We start from the raw sequence: 22,590 nt of genomic DNA on the forward strand, positions 1-22,590 counted from the left end.
CCACAGCATTAACTAGACGAACCTTTGTTGGCAAAGTAACGTCTCTGCTTTTTAATATGCTATCTAGATTCGGACACGACTGAAGCAACTTAGCAGCAGTAGTAGCAGATTGGTCATAACTTTCCTTTCAAGGAGTAAGCGTCTCTTAATTTCATGGCTGCAATCAACATCTGCAGTGATTTTGGAGCCCAGAAAAATAAAGTCTGACACTGCTTCCACTGTTTCCCCATCTACTTTCCATGAAGTGATGGGACCAAATGCCATGATCTTCGTTTTCTGAATGTTGAGCTTTAAGCCAACCTTTTTCACTCTCCTCTTTCACTTTCATCAAGAGGCTCTTTAGTGCCTCTTCACTTTCTGCCAAAAGGGTGGTGTCATCTGCATATCTGAGGTTATTGATATTTCTCCCGGCAATCTTGATTCCAGCCTGTGCTTCTTCCAGCCCAGCATTTCTCATAATGTACTCTGCATATAGGTTAAATAAGCAGAGTGACAATATTCAGCCTTGACATACTCTTTTTCCTATTTGGAACCAGTCTGTTGTTCCATGTCCAGTTCTAACAGTCGCTTCCTGACCTGCATATAGGTTTCTCAAGAGGCAGGTCAGGTGGTCTGGTATTCCCATCTCTTTCAGAATTTTCCACAGTTTACCGTGATCCACATAGTCCAAGGCTTTGGCATAGTCAATAAAGCAGAAATAGATGTTTTTCTGGAACTCTCTTGCTTTTTTCGATGATCCAGTGAATGTTGGCAATTTCATCTCTGGTTCCTCTGCCTTTTCTAAAACCAGCTTGAACATCTGGAAGTTCACAGTTCACGTAATCCTGAAGCCTGGCTTGGAGAATTTTGAGCATTACTTTGCTAGCATGTGAGATGAGTGCAATTGTGAGGTAGTTTGAGCATTCTTTAGCTTTGCTTTCTTTGGGATTGGAATGAAAACTGAGCTTTTCCAGTTCTGTGGCCACTGCTGAGTTTTCCAAATTTGCTGGCATATTGAGTGCAGCACTTTCACAGCATCATCTTTCAGGATTTGAAACAGCTCAACTGGAATTCCATCACCTCCACTAGCTTTGTTCATAGTGATGCTTTCTAAGGCCCACTTGACTTCACATTCCAGGATGTCTGGCTCTAGGTGAGTGATCACATCATTGTGATTATCTGAGTTATGAATGTCTTTTTTGTACAGTTCTTCTGTGTATTCTTGCCACCTCTTCTTGATATCTTCTGCTTCTGTTAGGTCCATACCATTTCTGTCCTTTATCGAGCCCATCTTTGCATGATATGTTCCCTTGGTATCTCTAATTTTCTTCAAGAGATCTCTAGTCTTTCCTGTTCTATTGTTTTCCTCTATTTCTTTGTATTGACACACTAGCCATCTAAAATCCAAGAATCTTAAAACAGTATAATTCATATTGTGGCAGTAGCCAGTGTTCCCAGTAGGTGATCTTTTCTGGTTTGGGAAAGAGCAGAAAAAAAACTTTGCTAGCAAATTACTGTATGTGTCTGTTATAACTGGTCTAGTGGTGACCAAAAGGATGCAAAGGGATTATCTCTGACCAGACACTGAACACAGATTGGAAAAGTGGAGTTCAGTTCAGTTCAGTCGCTCAGTCGTGTTCGACTCTTTGCAACCCCATGTACTGCAGCATGCCAGGATTCCCTATCCATCACCAACTCCTAGAGCTTTGTCAAACTTATATCCATTGAGTTGGTGATGCCATCCAACCATCTTATCATGGCTCAAGTGCCTTTGCACAGGGCAAAAGATGACTGGTTACAATATGCAATAGGATGCCTAAGTCACAGACTAAATGTCGTGGGAAATTCTTTGGGAAATTAAGACATTCAAAAATACCCTTTCACATGGGAGAGTTTATAAGTCCACACATATCTTCAGAGAGAGACGCATATTCACAAAATCCAGAGGCACTTTACTTTGGGATAACCCCTGAGCTCAGTGCAAATCTGGGTAAGTATTAAAGGAATGCTCTATTAGCCATCTACAAGGACTGGGAAAGGAACTTGTTTTGAAGCTCTGTGTGTGATTTTTTCTTTTTGTTTTTTTCATTTTAGCAGTTGGCAGTCAAGGTGAAATTCGGTCACAAAAGGAGGAGACAAAAGCTAAAGGACAAAGACTTCAATAACTGAATACAGTAAAGAATAAACACTTTACAAAAATAAACTGAAGCACTAAACAAAAAGACTACCATAGCCTCCAGCAGTTAAAGCAGCAAAGTCTTGGGAAGGGGTAGGATCTGATTTCCAGCATTATCATATATTTGTTACCACAAATGCCCAACTTTCAAGAACAAGAAAAGGTTACAAAGCATACAAAGAAACCAGATAATGTGGCATATTCAAAGAAACACAAAAAGTAACAGAAACAATTCCTGAGGAAGCTCAGATATCAGATCTACAAGGCAAAACTTTAAAACTTTAAAACGTTAAAAACTATCTCTAGTATACTTAAAGAAAAATAAGTAAAAGAATTGAGGAAACCAGAAAAACAATGTATTAATATAAACCAAACAAATATCAATAAAGAGCCTGAGGTTATAAACATGAATCAAATTCTAGAGGTAAAAATTAAAATAATCAAAATGCATAATTCACCAGAGGGGTCAACCGATGTGAGCAAACTAAAAGATAGAACTAGTGAATTTACTGAATCTGAGGAGCAGAAAGATGAATGAAGAAAATTGAATAGAGTCTAAGAGAACAGTGGGACACAATTAACAGATAAAAATGTACATTATTTGGGAGTCCCAAAAAGAGAAGAGACAGAAGGTGGAGGGGGGAGGGGGTGGTGGCAGAAACAAGGGCCAAAAACTTCTCAATTCTGATGAAATACATGTATCTATAAAGCCAATGGCCACAACAAACTCCAAGTAAGATCAACAGAAAGAGACCCACACTAAGATACACTACAATTAAACTTTTTAAAATCAGCCAAAAACAAAAAGAGAATTATGAGTGTCTAGTCACAAGGGCTCATTAGTGAGAGTAACACCTGATTTCTCATCAGAAATCATCAGTCAGAAGGCAATGATATATATTTAAATGATATATTTACAGTTTTGAAAGAAAAAATGTCAAGGTTGAATTCTATACCCAGCAAAACTATCCTTCAAAATCAGAGCATAATTAAGACATTCACAGATAAACAAAAGCTGAGGGAGTTCATTATGAAATCTAACCTATAAGAAATGCTAATGGAAGTACCTCAGATAGAATGTAAAATGGTAACTCAATACCATCTGAAAATATAAAGGCTCCAGTAAAGGTAAATACATGGCAAATACAAACTGCAGTATTGTTGTATATTTGGTTTTAACTCTAATTTTTATTTTGTATATAATTTCAGAGCCAAAAATAAAAAGTTATAAATCTACATTGCAGAGCACATATTTTATAAAGATGTAACTGGTGACAAAAATAACTTGAAACAGAGGGAAAAAGCAACAAAGCAGAAGAGTTTTCTATGTTATTGAAGATAAGTTAGTATCAATTCAAATTATATTGTTATAAGTTTGGGATGATAAATATAATCTTGATGGTAACCACAAAAAAATATCAAAAGAACATATACCCAAAAATGAGAAGGGAATCAAAATGTGCCATTACAAAAAAAATCAACTAAACACAAAGGATGACAGTAATACAGGAAACGAGGGACAAAAAAAATGTAGAAGACATAGACCAAATAGGCAATAAAGTGGCAGAAGTTAATTTTTATTTACTAGTAACTACTTTAAGTACACACAGATTAAATTCTATCAAAAGACAGAGATAGAATAAAGAAAATATTATACAAATATGTGCTTTTAGAACAGACTATCAGATCCAAAGACACAAAAAAATGAAAATCAAAGAATGAGAAAAAGTACTTCATGAAAATAATAACCAAAACAGAACTAGGATGAATGTAAGAATACTGGACAAAAAAGACTAAGTCAAAAACAGTTATAAGAGGCCAAGTCGCTTCAGTCGTTTCCGACCCTGTGTGACCCCATAGACAGCAGCCCACCAGGCTCCTCCGTCCTTGGGATTCTCCAGGCAAGAATACTGGAGTGGGTTGCCATTTCCTTCTCCAATAAGAGGCCAAAGAGGGCATTAGATATTAATCAATGAGTCAAGTCAATTCATCAAGATGTAACCACTGTAAATATACATGCACCAAAACCAAAGCCCTAAATTATATAAAGGACAGAACAGAAAGAATAGTTTTATATTAATAGATGGGTAATTCAATAGTCCACTTTAAATAATGGTAGAACCTCTAGATAGGTGAGCAGTAAGGATAAAAAGACCAATAAAACACTATGAAACAAGTATATTTAACAGATGTATATGGTTCACTCTACCCCCAAACAGCAAAATATACATTTTTCTTAATTACAAATGGAACATTCAACATATCAGACCATATTTCAAGTCAAAAAACATCTCTCAATAAATTTTAAAACATTAAAATCATACAAAGCATCTTCTCTGAGCACAGTAGATGGAGCTAAAACTCAATTAACAGAAGGAAAACTGAAAAATTCAAAACACATGGAAATTAAACAATACACTCTTGAAGAGCCAATCGATCAAAGAAGAAACCACAAGAAAATCCTAAAATATCCAGATACAAATGAAAACAAAAACATAACATGCCAAAACTCACAGGATGTAACAAAGGTCAGAAGGAAACTTAAATGCCTATACTAAAAAAGGTGACATATCTAAAACCAACAATGCAATTTTATAGCTTAGGGAAACAGAAAAGTATAGCTGAGTGATCCAAAAGGAGAAGGAAGCAATGAAATAATGAAGATTATTGTTGAAATACTTTTAAAGGCGTACAATATATTCAACTAACTCTAAAGCTGACTCTTTTGAAGACAGCAACAGAATTAAAAGAAAGAATGCAAGTGACTTGTAAGGACAGTACTACTAACCATACAGAAATTTAAAAGATGACTGAAGAATACTATAAACAATTGTCCAACAAATTAGATAACTAAGATGAAAAGTACAAATTCTGAAACATACAAAATATCTAAACTGACTCAAGAATAAATAGAAAATCTCAACCCATGATAAGTGAACTTAATCAGCTATTAAATTCTCCCAACACAGAAAATTCCCAGACCAGATGGTTTCACTGGTGAATTCTACCAAACATTTTAAAAGATTTCATACTAATTCTGTTCAAATTACTCCAAAAATGTAAGGGAGGGAACACTTCTGAACTCATTCTTTAAGGCTATCATTATCACTATCATTTATCATTAAGATCAGATAAAAATATTACACTTATTATACTAATGTCAGATAAAAATAAAGATACCCCAGCAGCATAAGGTTGGTCTAACATCCAAAAAACAAGGTAATATGCTGTACCAATAAAATGAAAGACAAATACCACATAACCATTTCAATAGATACATAAAAAACATTTATTTGCCTAAACCCAACACCATTTTATGATTAAAAAAAAAATTCAACACACTAGGAAAAGAAGGGAATTTTCTTAACTGATAAGGTGTATCAACAACAAGCTCATTGCTAATACCACACCTAAGAGCAAATCCTTTCCTCCTGAAATCAGGAAGAAGATATAGATTTCCACTCTCTCTTTTTTTCTATTTAACTTCATACTAGAGACTCTAGCTAGGGTGACAGGCAATAAAAGGAGATAAAAGACATACAAATTAGAAAGGAAGAAAACGAGTTCTACTTACAGATGACATGATCTTACACACAGAAAATCCTACAGAAACAATCTGTTTAGGTAGTTTGCAAAATATAAGACTAATATAGAAAAATTAATTGCATACATAACATTAGGAATGAACCATACAAAAAGGAAATTAAGAAACAATTCCATTTAGAATAACAGAAAAAATAATTAAATATTTTAAAATACATGTATCCAAAGAAGTGCAAAGTTATAATCTGAAAACTATAACACATTACTGAAAGAAATTAAAGAAGGTTCTAAATAAATGAAACATCTCCTATTTATGAATTGGAGTTACAATATTGTTAAGATGGTAACACTCACCATATTGATCTGATTCAACAGAATCTCTATCAAAACCATATCAGCTTGCTTTTTTTTTTCAAGAAGAAATGGAAAAGCTGATTCTAAAACTCATATAGAAATGTAAATGATAGAGAAAAGCTAACCTTGAAAAAAAAAGACTAAATATTGAGGACGCACAAATCCTAACTGCAAAATTTATTACAAATCTACAATAATCAATATAGTGTGATATAGGCATAAAGGATAAATGTATAGATCAAAGGAACAGAACTGAGGTCCAGAAATAAACCTTTATATTTACAGGCAATTTATTTTAAATAAATATGCTAGGATAAATTCAGTGGGGGAAGAACAGTCTTTTTTTTATCAAATGGAACTGGGACAATGGAATAACACATGCAAAACAATGAAAGTGGATTCCTATCAAACATCATATTTAAAAATTAACTCAAAATGGATTAAAGAACTAAATGTAAGAAATAAAACTCTTAGAAGAAAACATAAGGATCATTTTCATGATCTTGGATTAAGCAATGGTTTCTCAGATGCACATCTGAGATGCATCTGAGAATGCTCAAAAGCATGGACAACAAAAGAAAAAGTAGATAAGTTAAATATAAAAGTTTTACACTTTGTGTTCAAATAATACCATTAAGGATGTAAGAAACAACTCAGAGAACTAAAAAAAATAGTTTGAAATTATATAAATAAAAAGAGATTTGTATCTAGAATATGCACAAAAGAAATTGCATATTTCTTCAGAGATATGCAAATGGCCAATAACATAAAAATATGACCAAAATTATTCACCTTCAGAGAAATTAAAATAAAAACAACAATGAGGCCACTCACATCCACAAAGATGCCTAAAAATCAAAAAGACAATAGTAAGTGTTGCCAAGGACAAAGAGAAATCAGAACCCTCAGACAGTGCTGTTTAGAATGTAAATGTTTTTGAAAACAGTCTGACCGTTCCTCAGAAGCTTAAAAACAAAATTATCACATGACCTTGTAATCTCACTCCTTGGTATACATCTATGAGAAATAAAAATATATGTATATACAAAATCTTGAACACACATATTTATAGTACAAATGTCCATCTAATTGAGATAAATAAAATATAGATTATCTATATAATAGAGTATATTCAACTATAAAAATAATAAAGTACTGATACAGCAACATGGATAAACTCTTTGAAAACATTATTCTAAGTGAAGGAAGTCAGTCATAAAAGATCTTATAATCCATGAAAATTCATTTCATTAATATGAAATGTTTAGAACAGATAAATCTATACAGTGAGAAAGCCCATAGGTGGTGATCTTGGGCTGCAAAGCTAAAGATAAAAGAGGAATGATTATTAAAAGTTATAGGGCTTCTTTTGGAGTTGATGAAAATGTTCTAAAAGTAATTTTGGTAATAGTTGTAAAACCCTGCAAAAACTAAAAATTATTGGCCTGTACACTTTAAATGGGTTAAATGTATGGTATGAGAATTATATGCCAAAAGAAAAAAAGGAGACAGCTTTCTTACTGACACTGTAATTGTATAAAATAAAAAATATACACGTTTTTAGAACTAATATGACATTTGGGAAAAGTTGTCGAAAGAAGTTCAAGATAATTCAGTAACACTGCTCATGTCCATAAGTAATTAATTAAAATATAATTTAAATGTTTTTAGTATAAAACAATATTTTTACAATAATTGTAAGTGAAGTGAATTGTAATTGAAAGTGAAGTGGTGTCCAACTCTTTGCAACCCCATGGACTGTAGCCTACCAGGCTCCTCAGTCCATGGAATTTTCCAGGCAAAAGTACTGGAGTGGGTTGCCATTTCCTTCTCCAGGGTATCTTCCTAACCCAGGGATCAAACCCAGGTCTCCCACATGGCAGGCAGATGCTTTACCGTCTGAGCCATCATTTTAAGAAAATTATAAAACCTTATTCCAAATTCTTAAACAGTAGATCACAATTCTTCCCAAATTAACTCATAATGTAGATAATGTTCCAATATGCCTTCTAATAGAATTTTTCAGTAAAACTAATAAAATGATCCTTAAATACTACTAGAGAAGAGGTACATTAGGGTTCATGACTTAAAAAAAGAATAAATAAGTAGGTCACTCTAGCAAATAATGAGTAAAATTATGAAACTACAATACCTGAACACATGAAAATAATAGGAAGTCCAGAAATAAATCAATATACACATGGCAACTTAAAGATGTGAGAGAAACCGCATCACAAATCAATAAACTACTGAATACCATATTCCAATATGAATTCCAAATAAAGACTTCAGGGTATGGGAAAGTTAAGACTATAAGACTTCTAGAACAAAAACATTAGAAAAGAAAATATTAACAAAAATGACTATAGAAATTTGCATACTTTGAATGTCTAATTTACATTATTCAAATTCATGGGACAGAAGTTATTTGCAATACATATGTAAAACAAAGCACTGCTATATGGAATAAAGTATGCTTACAAATTAATAAGAAAATACAAACACTCTAACAGAAAAAAGACTAAAAATCACAGTAGATAAGAAAATGCACTATCTGAATGGTAAAAAAAGGAAATGAAAATCATCATCAGAAACTCATGGAGGGGGCGGTCCTAAGATGGCAGAGGAATATGATGGGGAGACCACTTTCTGCCCCACAAATTCATCAAAAGAACATTTGAACGCTGAGTAAATTCCACAAAACAACTTCTGAATGCCAGCAGAGGATATCAGGCACCCAGAAAAGCAGCCCACTGTCTTTGAAAGGAGGTATGAAAAATATAAAAGATAAAAAGAGAGACAAAAGAGGTAGGGACAGAGCTCCGTCCTGTGAGTTCAGTTCAGTCGCTCAGTAGTGTCCGACTCGTTGCGACCCCATGAATCGCAGCATGCCAGGCCTCCCTGTCCATCACCAACTCCCGGAGTTCACTCAAACTCACGTGCATCGAGTCAGTGATGCCATCCAGCCATCTCATTCTCTGTCGTCCCCTTCTCCTCCTGCCCCCAATCCCTCCCAGCATCAGAGTCTTTTCCAATGGGTCAACTCTTTGCATGAGGTGGCCAACGCTAGAGTTGCAACTTTAGCATCATTCCTTTCAAAGAACACCCAGGACTGATCTCCTTCAGAATGGACTGGTTGGATCTCCTTGCAGTCCAAGGGACTCTCAAGAGTCTTCTCCAACACCACAGTTCAAAAGTATCAATTCTTCGGCACTAAGCTTTTTTCACAGTCCAACTCTCACATCCATGCATGACTACTGGAAAAACCATACCCTTGACTAGACAGACCTTTGTTGGAAAAGTAGTGTCTTTGCTTTTGAATATGCTGTCTAGATTGGTCATAACTTTTCTTCCAACTTTTCTTCTTAATTTCATGGCTGCAATCACCATCTGCAGTGATTTTGGAGCCCCCAGAAATAAAGTCTGACACTGTTTCCACTGTTTCCCCATCTATTTGTCATGAAGTGATGGGACCAGATGCCATGATCTTTGTTTTCTGAATGCTGAGCTTTAAGCCAACCTTTTCACTCTCCTCTTTCACTTTCATCAACAGGCTCTTTAGTTCTTCTTCACTTTCTGCCATAAGGATGGTGTCATCTGCATATCTGAGGTTATTGATATTTCTCCTGGCAATCTTGATTCCAGCTTGTGCTTCTTCCAGCCCAGCGTTTCTCATGATGTACTCTGCATATAAGTTAAATAATCAGGGTGACAATACACAGCCTTGACGTACTCCTTTTCCTATTTGGAACCAGTCTGTTTGTTCCATGTCCACTTCTAACTGTTGCTTCCTGACCTACATACAGGTTTCTCAAGAGGCAGGGCAGGTGCTCTGGTATTCCCATCTCTTTCAGAATTTTCCACAGTTTATTATGATCCACACAGTCAAAGGCTTTGGCATAGTCAACAAAGCAGAATAAGATGTTTTTCTGGAACATTCCTGCTTTTGCGATGATTCAGCGGATGTTGGCAATTTGATCTCTGGTTCCTCTGCCTTTTCTAAAACCAGCTTGAACATCTGGAAGTTCATGGTTAACGTATTGCTGAAGCCTGGCTTGGAGAATTTTGAGCACTATTTTACTAGCATGTGAGATGAGTGCAATTGTCCCTTCTGTCCCGGGAAGGAAGTCTTAAAAAGAGAGGTTTCCAAACACCAGGAAACACTCTCGCTGACGAATCTATGGCGAGCCTTGGATCCAGAGGGCAACATAACCAGGAGGAAAAATAAATAAATAATTAAAACCCACAGATTACATGCCCAACCATAACTCCCCCAGCAGAGAAGCAGCACAGACGCCTGTATCCACCACTAGCAAGTGGGGGCTGGGTAGGGAAGCGCGGGCTGCACTGCCTAGATTAAGGACCAGGCCTAATACCCCAAGGGCAATCTGAGGGCATTAACTTGGGAGAGCAAACCAGACTGTGGGATAGCTACCATGTGAAAAGCCCTAACCTAAGACACCTCCGGGCCCACTCACAGAACTAAGGACTGAGCATAGCTAGTCGGCTGCAGACCGGCTCATCCCCCTCCGGTGACAGGCAGGCGAGGGTAGCCAGAGCCGGAAGGGGGCAATCGAGGCCCCAGAGAGGCGTTATCTACCAAACTGCAAGCAGGCTGCATTGCTAACCAAGACTTCTTGGGATTCTGGACAGTCAATATCCGCCTGAGAAGGTGCGCCAGTTGTACACCCAGAAAACTGAGCACCAGGGATGGGGGAGGCGATAAGTCACAGCAACCACGCTCACCAAACACCTGGTCATCTGAGCTGCTCAGACCTGGAACGGGCACAAAATGCAGGCCCAACCAAGTCTGTGCCTCTGAGGACTACCCGAGTACCTGAACCTGAGTGGCTTAGACCTGGGAGGTGCATACAATCCAGGGCCGGCCTCAGAAAGTTCCCGGCAGAGCAACCTAGAGCCTAAGCAGTGTAGACAGGGAAAGCACACACACTGTGAGCAGGGGCAAACCCAGTGTGGCTGAGACACTGCAAGCACACGCCAGTGTTATTTGTTTGCAGCGTCCCTCCCTCCCCACAGCACCACTGAACAAGTGAGCCTTAAAAAGTTCCACCACCGCCTCCTTGCGTCAGGATGGAAATTAAGACACTGAAGGGACCAGCAAATAGAAGAAGCTAAAACAGAGGGAACCTCCTTGGAAGTGACAGGTGCAATAGATTAAAATCCTGTAGTTAGTACTGACTACATTGGAAGGGGCCTATAGGTCTTGAGAAATATAAGCCTGATCAAAGAACTATCTGAAAATGAACTGACCCCACAATGCCCACAATAACACCAGAGAAAGTCCTAGATATATTTTTACTATTTTTTCTATCATTCTTTAATTAAAAAATTTTTTTTTATTTTTAAGTCCTCTATTACTCCTTTAATTTTCATTTTTATAACCTACTATTATTTTGCAAAAAAAGAGACCCTATTTTTTAAAGCAAATTTCATATACATATATTTTATAATTTTTCTGACTTTTTTTTTCTTTAATATTGTATTTTTGAAAATCCAGCCTCTACTCTAGATTTTTAATCTTTGCTTTTTGGTATTTGTTATCAATTTTGTACCTTTAAGAACCCAATCTTCAGTACCCATTTTTACTTGGGAGTGAGATTACTGGCTTGACTGCTCTCTCCTCCTTTGGACTCTCCTTTTTCTCTACCAGGTCGCCTCTATCTCCTCCCTCCCCCTTCTCTTCTCTACCCAACTCTGTGAATCTCTATGTGTTCTGGACGGTGGAGAACACTTAGGGAACTGATTACTGGCTGGATCCATCTAGCTCCTTTTGATTCCCCCCTTTATCCTCCTGGCCACCTCTGTCTGCTTCCTTCCTCTTCTCTTCTCTGTATAACTCCGAGAACATCTCTGAGCAGTCCAGACTGTGGAGCGCACATAAGGAAGTGATTACTGGCTAGCTTGCTCTCCCCTCTTTTGATTCTACCTCATCTCATCCTGGTCATCTCTATCTCCCTCCTCCCTCTTCTTTTATCCATGTAACTCTGTGAACCTCTCTGGGTGTCCCTCACTGTGGAGAAACTTTACATCTTTAACCTAGATGTTTTATCAATGGTGCTGTATAGATGGAGAAGTCTTGAGGCTACTGTAAAAATAAGACTGAAAACCAGAAGCAGGAGGCTTAAGTCAAATCCTGAGAACACCAGAGAAATCGTGACTCCAGGGAACATTAATCGACAGAATCTCATCAAACACCTCCATACCTACACTGAAACCAAGCACCACCCAAGGGCCAACAAATTCCAGAGCAAGACATAGCACGCAAATTCTGCAGCAACACAGGAACATAGCCCTGAGCTTCAATATACAGGCTGCCCAAAGTCACTCCAAATCCACTGACATCTCATAGCTCATTACTGGACACTTCATTGCACTCCAGAGAGAAGAAATCCAATTCTACCCACCAGAACACCGATACAAGCTTCTCTAACCAGGAAACCTTGACAAGCCACCCATACAACCCCACCCACAGCGAGGAAACTTCACAATAAAGAAAACTCCACAAACTGCCAGAATACAGAAAGGCGACCCCAAACACAGCAATATAAACAAGATGAAAAGACAGAGGAATACCCAGCAGATAAAGGAACAGGATAAATGCCCACCAAACCAAACAAAAGAGGAAGAGATAGGGAATCTACCTGATAAAGAATTCTGAATAATGATACTGAAAATGATCCAAAATCTTGAAAACAAAATGGAATCACAGATAAACAGCCTGGAGACAAGGATTGAGAAGATGCAAGAAAGGTTTAACAAGGACCTAGAAGAAATAAAAAAAAGAGTCAATATATAATGAATAATGCAATAAATGATATCAAAAACACTCTGGAGGGAACAAATAGTAGAATAATGGAGGCAGAAGATAGGATTAGTGAGATAGAAGATAGAATGGTAGAAATAAATGAATCACAGAGGAAAAATGAAAAAATAATTAAAAGAAATGAGGAGAATCTCAGAGACCTCTGGGACAATGTTAAATGCCCCAACATTTGAATCATAGGAGTCCCAGAAGAAGAAGACAAAAAGAAAGACCATGAGAAAATACTTGAGGAGATAATAGTTGAAAACTTCCCTAAAATGGGGAAGGAAATAATCACCCAAGTCCAAGAAACCCAGAGAGTCCCAAACAGGAAAAACCCAAGGCAAAACACCCCAAGACACATATTAATCAAATTAACAAAGATCCAACACAAAGAACAAATATTAAAAGCAACAAGGGAAAAACAACAAATACACACAAGGGGATTCCCATAAGGATAACAGATGATCTTTCAATAGAAACTCTTCAGGCCAGGAGGGAATGGCAGGACATACTTAAAGTGATGAAAGAAAATAACCTACAGCCCAGATTACTGTGCCCAGCAAGGATCTCACTCAAATACGAAGGAGAAATCAAAAGTTTTACAGACAAGCAAAAGCTCAGAGAATTCAGCACCACCAAACCAGCTCTCCAACAAATGCTAAAGGATCTTCTCTAGACAGGAAACACAAAAAGGGTGTATAAACTCGAACCCAAAACAATAAAGCAAATGGCAACGGGATCATACTTATCAATAATTACCTTAAACATAAATGGGTTGAATGCCCCAACCAAAAGACAAAGACTGGCTGAATGGATACAAAAACAAGACCCTTATATATGTTGTCTACAAGAGACTGACCTCAAAACAAGGGACACATACAGACTGAAAGTGAAGGGCTGGAAAAAGATATTCCACACAAATATAGACCAAAAGAAAGCAGGAGTACCAATACTCATATCAGATAAAATAGACTTTAAAACAAAGGCTGAAAGTCTACAAATAATAAATGCTGGAGAGGGTGTGGAGAAAAGGGAACCCTCTTACACTGTCGGTGGGAATGCAAACTAGTACAGCCACTATGGAGAACAGTGTGGAGATTCCTTAAAAAACTGGAAATAGAACTGCCTTATGATCCACTGAGGAAACCAGAAGGGAAACAGACACGTGTACCCCAATGTACATCGCAACATTGTTTATAATAGCCAGGACATGGAAGCAACCTAGATGTCCATCAGCAGATGAATGGATAAGAAAGCTGTGGTACATATACACAATGGAGTATTACTCAGCCATTAAAAAGAATACATTTGAATCAGTTCTAATAAGGTGGATGAAACTGGAGCCTATTATACAGAGTGAAGTAAGCCAGAAAGAAAAACACCAGTACAGTATACTAACGCATATATATGGAATTTAGAAAGATGGTAACAATAAACCTGTGTACAAGACAGCAAAAGAGACACTGATGTATAGAACAGTCTTATGGACTCTGTGGGAGAGGGAGAGGGTGGGAAGATTTGGGAGAATGACATTTAAACATGTAAAATATCATGTAAGAAACGAGTTGCCAGTCCAGGTTCGATGCACGATACTGGATGCTTGGGGCTAGTGCACTGGGATGACCCAGAGGGATGGTATGGGGAGGGAGGAGGGAGGAGGGTTCAGGATGGGTAACACATGTATACCTGTGGCGGATTCATTTTGATATTTGACAAAACTAATACAATTATGTAAAGTTTTAAAATAAAATTAAATTAAAAAATAAAATAAAACAAAGGCTGTGAAATGAGACAAAGAAGGATACTACATAATGATCAAAGGATCAATCCAAGAAGAAGATATAACAATTATAAATATATATGCACCCAACATAGGAGCACCACAATATGTAAGACAAATGCTAACAAGTATGAAAGGGGAAATTAACAATAACACAATATAGTGGGAGACTGTAATACCCCACTCACACCTATGGATAGATCAACTAAACAGAAAATTAACAAGGAAACACAAACTTTAAATGATACAATAGACCAGTTAGACCTAATTGATATCTATAGGACATTTCACCCCAAAACAATGAATTTCACCTTTTTCTCAAGCGCACACGGAACCTTCTCCAGGATAGATCACATCCTGGGCCATAAATCTAGCCTTAGTAAATTCAAAAAAATTGAAATCATTCCAAGCATCTTTTCTGACCATAATGCAGTAAGATTAAATCTCAATTACAGGAGAAAAACTATTAAAAATTCCAACATATGGAGGCTGAACAACACACTGCTGAATAACCAACAAATCACAGAAGAAATCAAAAAAGAAATCAAAATATGCAGAGAAACAAAGGAAAATGAAAACACAACAACCCAAAACCTGTGGGACACTGTAAAAGCAGGGCTATGGGGAAGGTTCATAGCAATACAGGCATACCTCAAGAAACAAGAAAAAAATCAAATAAATAACCTAACTCTACACCTAAAGCAACTAGAAAAGGAAGAAACAAAGAACCCCAGGGTTAGTCAAAGGAAAGAAATCTTAAAAATTAGGGCAGAAATAAATGCAAAAGAAACAAAAGACACCATAACAAAAATTAACAAAGCCAAAAGCTGGTTCTTTGAGAGGATAAATAAAATTGACAAACCATTAGCCAGACTCATCAAGAAACAAAGGGAGAAAAATCAAATCAATAAAATTAGAAATGAAAATGGAGAGATCACAACAGACAACATAGAAATACAAAGGATCATAAGAAACTACTATTGGCAATTATATACCAATAAAATGACAACTTGGAAGAAATGGACAAATTCTTAGAAAAGTACAACTTTCCAAAACTGAACCAGGAAGAAATAGAAATCTTAACAGACCCATCAGAAGCACAGAAATTGAAACTGTAATCAGAAAACTTCCAACAAACAAAAGCCCAGGTTTAGATGGCTTCACAGCTGAATTCTACCAAAAATTTAGAGAAGAGCTAACACCTATCCTGCTCAAACTCTTCCAGAAAACTGCAGAGGAAGGTAAACTTCCAAACTCATTCTATGAGGCCACCATCACCCTCATACCAAAACCTGACAAAGATGCCACAAAAAAAACAACTACAGGCCAATATCACTGATGAACATAGATGCAAAAATCCTTAATAAAATTCTAGCGATCAGAATCCAACAGCATTAAAAAGATCATACATCATGACCAAGTGGGCTTTATCCCAGGAATGCAAGGATTCTTAAATATCCACAAATCAATCGATGTAATATACCACATTAATAAATTGAAACATAAAAGCCATATGATTATCTCAATAGATGCAGAGAAAGCCTTTGACAAAATTCAACATCCATTTATGATAAAAAAAAAACCTCCAGAAAGCAGGAATAGAAGGAACATACCTCAACATAATAAAAGCTATATATGACAAACCCACAGCAAACATTATCCTCAATGGTGAAAAATTGAAAGCATTTCCCCTAAAGTCAGGAACAAGACAAAGGTGTCCACTTTCAGCACTACTATTCAATATGGTTTTGGAAGTTTTGGCCACAGCAATCATAGCAGAAAAAGCAATAAAAGGGATCCAGATTGGAAAAGAAGAAGTAACACTCTCACTGTTAGCAGATGACATGATCCTCTACATAGAAAACTCTAAAGACTTCACCAGAAAATTACTAGAGCTAATCAATGAACATAGTAAAGTTTCAGGATATAAAATCAACACACAGAAATCCCTTGCATTCCTATACACTTAAAATGAGAAAACAAAAGAGAAATTAAGGAAACAATTCCATTCACCATTGTAATGAAAAGAATAAAATATTTAGGAATATACTTACCTAAAGAAACAAAAGATCTATATATAGAAAACTATAAAACACTGGTGAAAGAAATCAAAGAGGACACTAATAGATGGAGAAATATACTGTGTTCATGGATCGGAAGAATCAATATAGTGAAAATGAGTATACTACCCAAAGCAATCTATAGATCAATGCAATCCCTATCAAGCTACCAACGGTATTTTTCACAGAGCTAGAACAAATAATTTCACAATTTGTATGGAAATACAAAAAACCTCCAATAGCCAAAGCAATCTTGAGAAAGAAGAATGGAACTGGAGGAATCAAGCTGCCTGACTTCAGGCTCTACTACAAAGCCACAGACATCAAGATAGTATGGTACTGGCACAAAGACAGACATATAGCTCAATGGAACAAAATGGAAAGCCCAGAGATAAACCCACCTACCTATAAGACACCTTATCTTTGGCAAAGGAGGCAAGAATATACAATGGAGAACAGAGGATCTCTTTAACAAGTGGTGCTGGGAAAACTGGTCAACCACTTGTAAAAGAATGAAACTAGAACACTTTCTAACAACATACACAAAAATAAACTGAAAATGGATTAAAGATCTCAATGTAAGACCAGAAACTATAAAACTCCTAGAGGAGAACACAGGCAAAACACTCTCTGACATAAATCACAGCAGGATCCTCTATGACTCACCTCCTAGAATATTGGAAATAAAAGCAAAAATAAACAAATGGGACCTAATTAAAATTAAAAGCTTCTGCACAACAAAGGAAACTATAAGCAAAGTGAAAAGACAGCCTTCAGAATGGGAGAAAATAATAGCAAATGAAGCAACTGACAAACAACTAATCTCAAAAATATACAAGCAACTCCTGCAGCTCAATTCCAGAAAAATAAATGACCCAATCAAAAAATGGGCCAAAGAACTAAACAGACATTTCTCCAAAGAAGACATACAGATGGCTAACAAACACATGAAAAGATGTTCAACATCCCTCATTATCAGAGAAATGCAAATCAAAACACAACGAGGTACCATTTCACGCCAGTCAGAATGGCTGCGATCCAAAAGTCTACAAGCAATAAATGCTGGAGAGGCTGTGGGGAAAAGTAACCCTCTTACACTGTTGGTGGGAATGCAAACTAGTACAGCCACTATGGAGAACAGTGTGGAGATTCCTTGAAAAACTGGAAATAGAAGTGCCATACGACCCAGAAATCCCACTGCTGGGCATACACACCAAGGAAACCAGAATTGAAAGGGACACGCGTACCCCAATGTTCATCGCAGCACTGTTTACAATAGCTAGGACATGGACGCAACCTAGATGTCCATCAGCAGACAAATGGATAAGAAAGATGTCGTACATATACACAATGGAGTGTTACTCAGCCATTAAAAAGAATTCATTTGAATCAGTTCTAATGAGGTAGATTAGAACTAATAATTAGTTCTAATGCACTGGAGCCTATTATACAGAGTGGAGTAAGCCAGAAAGAAAAACACCAATACAGTATACTAACGCATATATATGGAATTTAGAAAGATGGTAACAATAACCCTGTATGTGAGACAGCAAAAGAGACACAGATGTATAGAACAGTCTTTTGGACTCTGTGGGAGACGGTGAGGGTGGGATGATTTCGGAGAATGGCATTGAAACATGTATAATATCATATGTAAAATGAATCACCAATCCAGGTTTAATGCATGATATAGGATGCTCGGGGCTGGCGCACTGGGATGACCCAGAGGAATGGTATGGGGAGGGAGGTGGGAGGGGGTTTCAGGTTGGGGAACATGTGTAAACCTGTGGCGGATTCGTGTTGATGTATGGCAAAACCAATACAATATTGTAAAGTAATTAGACTCTAATTAAAATAAATTTATATTAAAAATAAATAAAAAATAAATCAATTGGTTTGGAGAATATATATATATATATATCTACACACATGTGTTATAAATTCTTCTTAAGCATGCATACACATAGAGGGGCTATCATATTTACTAGAACCAAAATTTTAGGGGTTAGCCTTTTCAATAAAATCTATGGTTAAGAAGAAAACTGAAATTCAATAGGAAAAAAAGAACAAAAACTTTCTCAAGACCAAGAGAAAGCCACAAAAAATTATTTTGAAAAATATTTATCAGAAAAGATATAAGAAGATTATGAAGACTGATTGTTCCTTTTATCTTCTATATTTTACTACAAATAAGGTCCTCTCAAGCCAAACAAATACATATAAAACACATGTATTTTTTAACTGCTTTTTGGTTTTTTTATGTATTTTTAAAGGACTTGAAAAATACAATCTGAAAACTATACTGCAATAAATTCTAGTTATATCTATAAATTTAAGCCCTAATTTAAAAAAGCCAAAATTCATAATTCTAAATGTGTTTTTTAAACATATTTTATTTCAAAATGCAATAGCCTTTATTTTTTAATGATTACATTTTAGATAAGTATTTGAAGTCAGTTTCCTGCTTTGCAACATCAATTTTTAAAAAGCTATGGGTCTTAAGTGAAGGAATATAAATTAATGCTAGTCCCCACTGGTGGATTTGAATATATAACTTGCTATTTAAAGAAAATAACATGTAATAAACTTCCTAAGAAGTTAGATTCAAAATAACAGCATGGATTCCATTCTCATTCCATACCTTTACTTTTGCATCAATGCTAAATTTTTCTTTTCTCCAATGTGCTTCCTGCTTCCTCAGTTTCTCCAGCTCATTTAGCAGGTCAGCGCAGTGGGTACTTAATTTCTCATTTTCCTCCTTCAGATTTTTTATAACCAGCCTGTTTTGCTCTTCCTTAATCTGCACACACTCCTTAGTGTCCCGTAGAATAGTACCACAAGGGCCGATACAAAAAACAACAACAACAACAACAAAAGCTGAGAACTAATCCGCAAATACAAACTGTGCAATTTTACGCTCCCAGAAGCTTCTTCTATATTTGATGGCCAAGGTCACCTGTATACTTTCACTGGCCTCTTTTCATGCAGGTGGATGGGTCATATTTTTCACTGGATGACAGCTTTGATGAGTACACATTTGCAAAGAGCCCATTAATTGATCAAGCTGCCTTTGATGCTGTCCCCAGCTATTTTTGAGACCCACACAGACATAGCCTCCCAGACCTGGGTTTTATCAATTAATAATGCCAGTCCCATCAGAATCTAATTACAAGAAGCCACATATTCACACTCCTACTTTCTTAGCTCCATTTCCATCATTAACTATTTATTGGAAAGTTATAAAGCTTAGAGTCTAAGCTTTAAAGTATCTTTCTCAGAGTTTTTTCATGTGAGAAAACTGTATGGTACAGCAGGGCCTAAGGCAATTTCTCCTCCAAGCTTGTCACTTTCTGTGCCACAAAGGCTGACAAAGCTTAAAGTAGGACTTCAAAGAAATAGTAGGGTAAAACTATGTACAAGTCAACACACCTTAACTTCTTGACTTTTCTCTTTAAATTTCTTCTGCAAGTCACTGAATTCTTTCCTTAAGAAATCATTTTCTTCATCTACTGCAATCTTCCGTTTTACAAGGTCATTTATTTCCTGTGTTAGTCCTGATTCTCTCTGAAAAAAAAAAAAAAGCAAAATTACTGATGAATTGGTATTTCTAAGAAAAGATAATTTCATAAGAAAAGTTTGAGAGTTTGATTGGTAATATTAGAATTAACTAGCTTTCATAATAACATCCATTATCATAATTTCTCATTTCCTGTGACATGCCCAGAAATTGTCAAGTAAAATGTGCAAACACGTGCCTAGTTACTAGTTCAAAATGAAGTACACGTACAAACTGGACACCAAATATTCAGCCTCATACAGAAAGCAAACTTTTTGGATTTAGTTGTACAATAGGAAAAAAACCCAAAATTTTACAAAATATTCTAATTAAAGAAAATGCGTATGTGGCTAAAATAAGAATTACCATCTAAAACATTTTTTTTAGAAAAACAGTTTTGTGAAAGCATGAACAATTTTAAAGAATGAAAAACAGCAAGTCTGTTTTGATACCCAAAATATCTTGCTGTGTAGAAAGATATTCAAAATATTAATATTGCCACAATTTTTAACCAAATATTCTCCTCACCTACCAGAAATATCTGAATCTCATTGAAGGATGTATCCATGACTCGTTTCTTAGTTTCCCTCCTTTCTAATCTTTACAGCTTTTCCCTCAGAAATCTTACCCACTCTCCTGGATTCTGGTTTCGTCTCTGTCTAAAAGACCGCTGCTGCTAAGTTGCTTCAGTTGTGTCCAACTCTGTGTGACCCCATACATGGCAGCCCACCAGGCTCCCCCGTTCCTGGGATTCTCCAGGCAAGAACACTGGAGTGGGCTGCCATTTCCTTCTCCAATGCATGAAAGTGAAAAGTCAAAGAGAAGTCACTCAGTCGTGTCTGACTCCTAGCGACCCCATGGACTGCAGCCTACCAGGCTCCTCCATCCATGGGATTTTTCCAGGCAAGAGCCATAACCTGGCCCTAACTCTCTTCCAACTACCAATCCCACATTTTCAGTTTCCAATAAAAATACCTCCATTTTAATTATCTACTGCCATCTCAAACCAACATGCTAAAACTGATATCCATGCCCTAATACTGACTCTTTGCCAAACTTACTCAACTTTTGTCAACTCACTTATTTTTTCAACTAATATTTGAATCTATTATTCCTAAGTTTTTTTGCACTGTTTAATTTAGGATTTCCATTTTATTTAAATATTATCAAATTCACATTTGACATGTACTGTTATATTTTATATTTATTTTATATAGCAAGAACAACTATATTATTTTGATAATTTTTATTAGAGTATAGTTGTATTACAATGTATTGTTAGCTTCTGCTGTACAGTACAGTGAAGATTAGAGACACCGTGGGAACATTTCATGCAAAGATGGGCTTGATAAAGGATAGAAATGGTATGGACCTAACAGAAGCAGAAGATATTAAGAGAGGTGGCAAGAATACACAGACTGTACAAAAAAGATCTTCATGACCATGATAATCAAGATGGTATAATCACTCACCTAGAGCCAGACATCCTGGAATGTGAAGTCAAGTGGGCCTTAGAAAGCATCACTACAAACAAAGCTAGTGGAGGTGATGGAATTCCAGTTGAGCTATTTCAAATCCTGAAACATGATGCTGTGAAAGTGCTGCACTCAATATGCCAGCAAATTTGGAAAACTCAGCAGTGGACACAGGACTGGAAAAGGTCAGTTTTCATTCCAATCCCAAAGAAAGGCAATGCCAAAGAATGTTCAAACTACTGCACAATTGCACTCATCTCACACACTAGTAAAGTAATGCTCAAAATTCTCCAAGCCAAGCTTCAGCAATATGTGAACCTGAACTTCCAGATGTTCAAGCTGGTTTTAGAAAAGGCAGAGGAACCAGAGATCAAATTGCCAACATCCGCTGGATCATGGAAAAAGCAAGAGGGTTCCAGAAAAACATCTGCTTTATTGACTATGCCAAAGCCTTTGACTGTGTGGATCACAATAAACTGGAAAATTCTGAAAGAGATGGGAATACCAGACCATCTGACCTGCCTCTTGAGAAACCTACATGCAGGTCAGGAAGCAACAGTTAGAACTGGACATGGAACAACAGACTGGTTCCAAATAGGAAAAGGAGTATATCAAGACTGTATATTGTCACCCTGCTTACTTAACTTATATGCAGAGTACATCATGAGAAACGCTGGGCTGGAAGAAGCACAAGCTGGAATCAAGATTGCCAGGAGAAATATCAATAACCTCAGATATGCAGATGACACCACCCTTATGGCAGAAAGTGAAGAGGAACTAAAAAGCGTCTTGATGAAAGTGAAAGAGGAGAGTGAAAAGGTTGGCTTAAAGCTCAACATTC

General features: G+C 36.6%; 1 protein-coding gene across 20 annotated transcripts in view; it reads right to left on the reverse strand.

Annotated features, from left to right (window-relative positions):
- Nucleotides 1–22,590, reverse strand: part of CNTLN (centlein) — a 363,772-nt gene that overhangs the window by 218,208 nt on the left and 122,974 nt on the right. For 11 of the 20 annotated variants that reach the window (XM_086415000.1, XM_086414981.1, XM_086414999.1 and 8 more), the window contains one exon: nucleotides 20,148–20,282. Coding sequence is in view for 5 of the 20 variants with exons in the window: in XM_086414981.1 (XP_086271107.1) it covers nucleotides 20,148–20,282 (135 nt within the window). In the remaining 15 variants the exon portion in view is untranslated. Of the gene's footprint in view, nucleotides 1–19,359; nucleotides 19,531–20,147; nucleotides 20,283–22,590 lie in introns of those variants that run through there. The other 9 variants (XM_086414979.1, XM_086414985.1, XM_086414996.1 and 6 more) reach the window with 2 other exon arrangements.

The sequence above is a fragment of the Bos grunniens genome, chromosome 8, assembly GCF_055505025.1.
Source record: "Bos grunniens cultivar Pamir isolate PY7600 chromosome 8, Bosgru_T2T1.0, whole genome shotgun sequence".
In the NCBI taxonomy this organism is placed as follows: domain Eukaryota; kingdom Metazoa; phylum Chordata; class Mammalia; order Artiodactyla; family Bovidae; genus Bos; species Bos grunniens.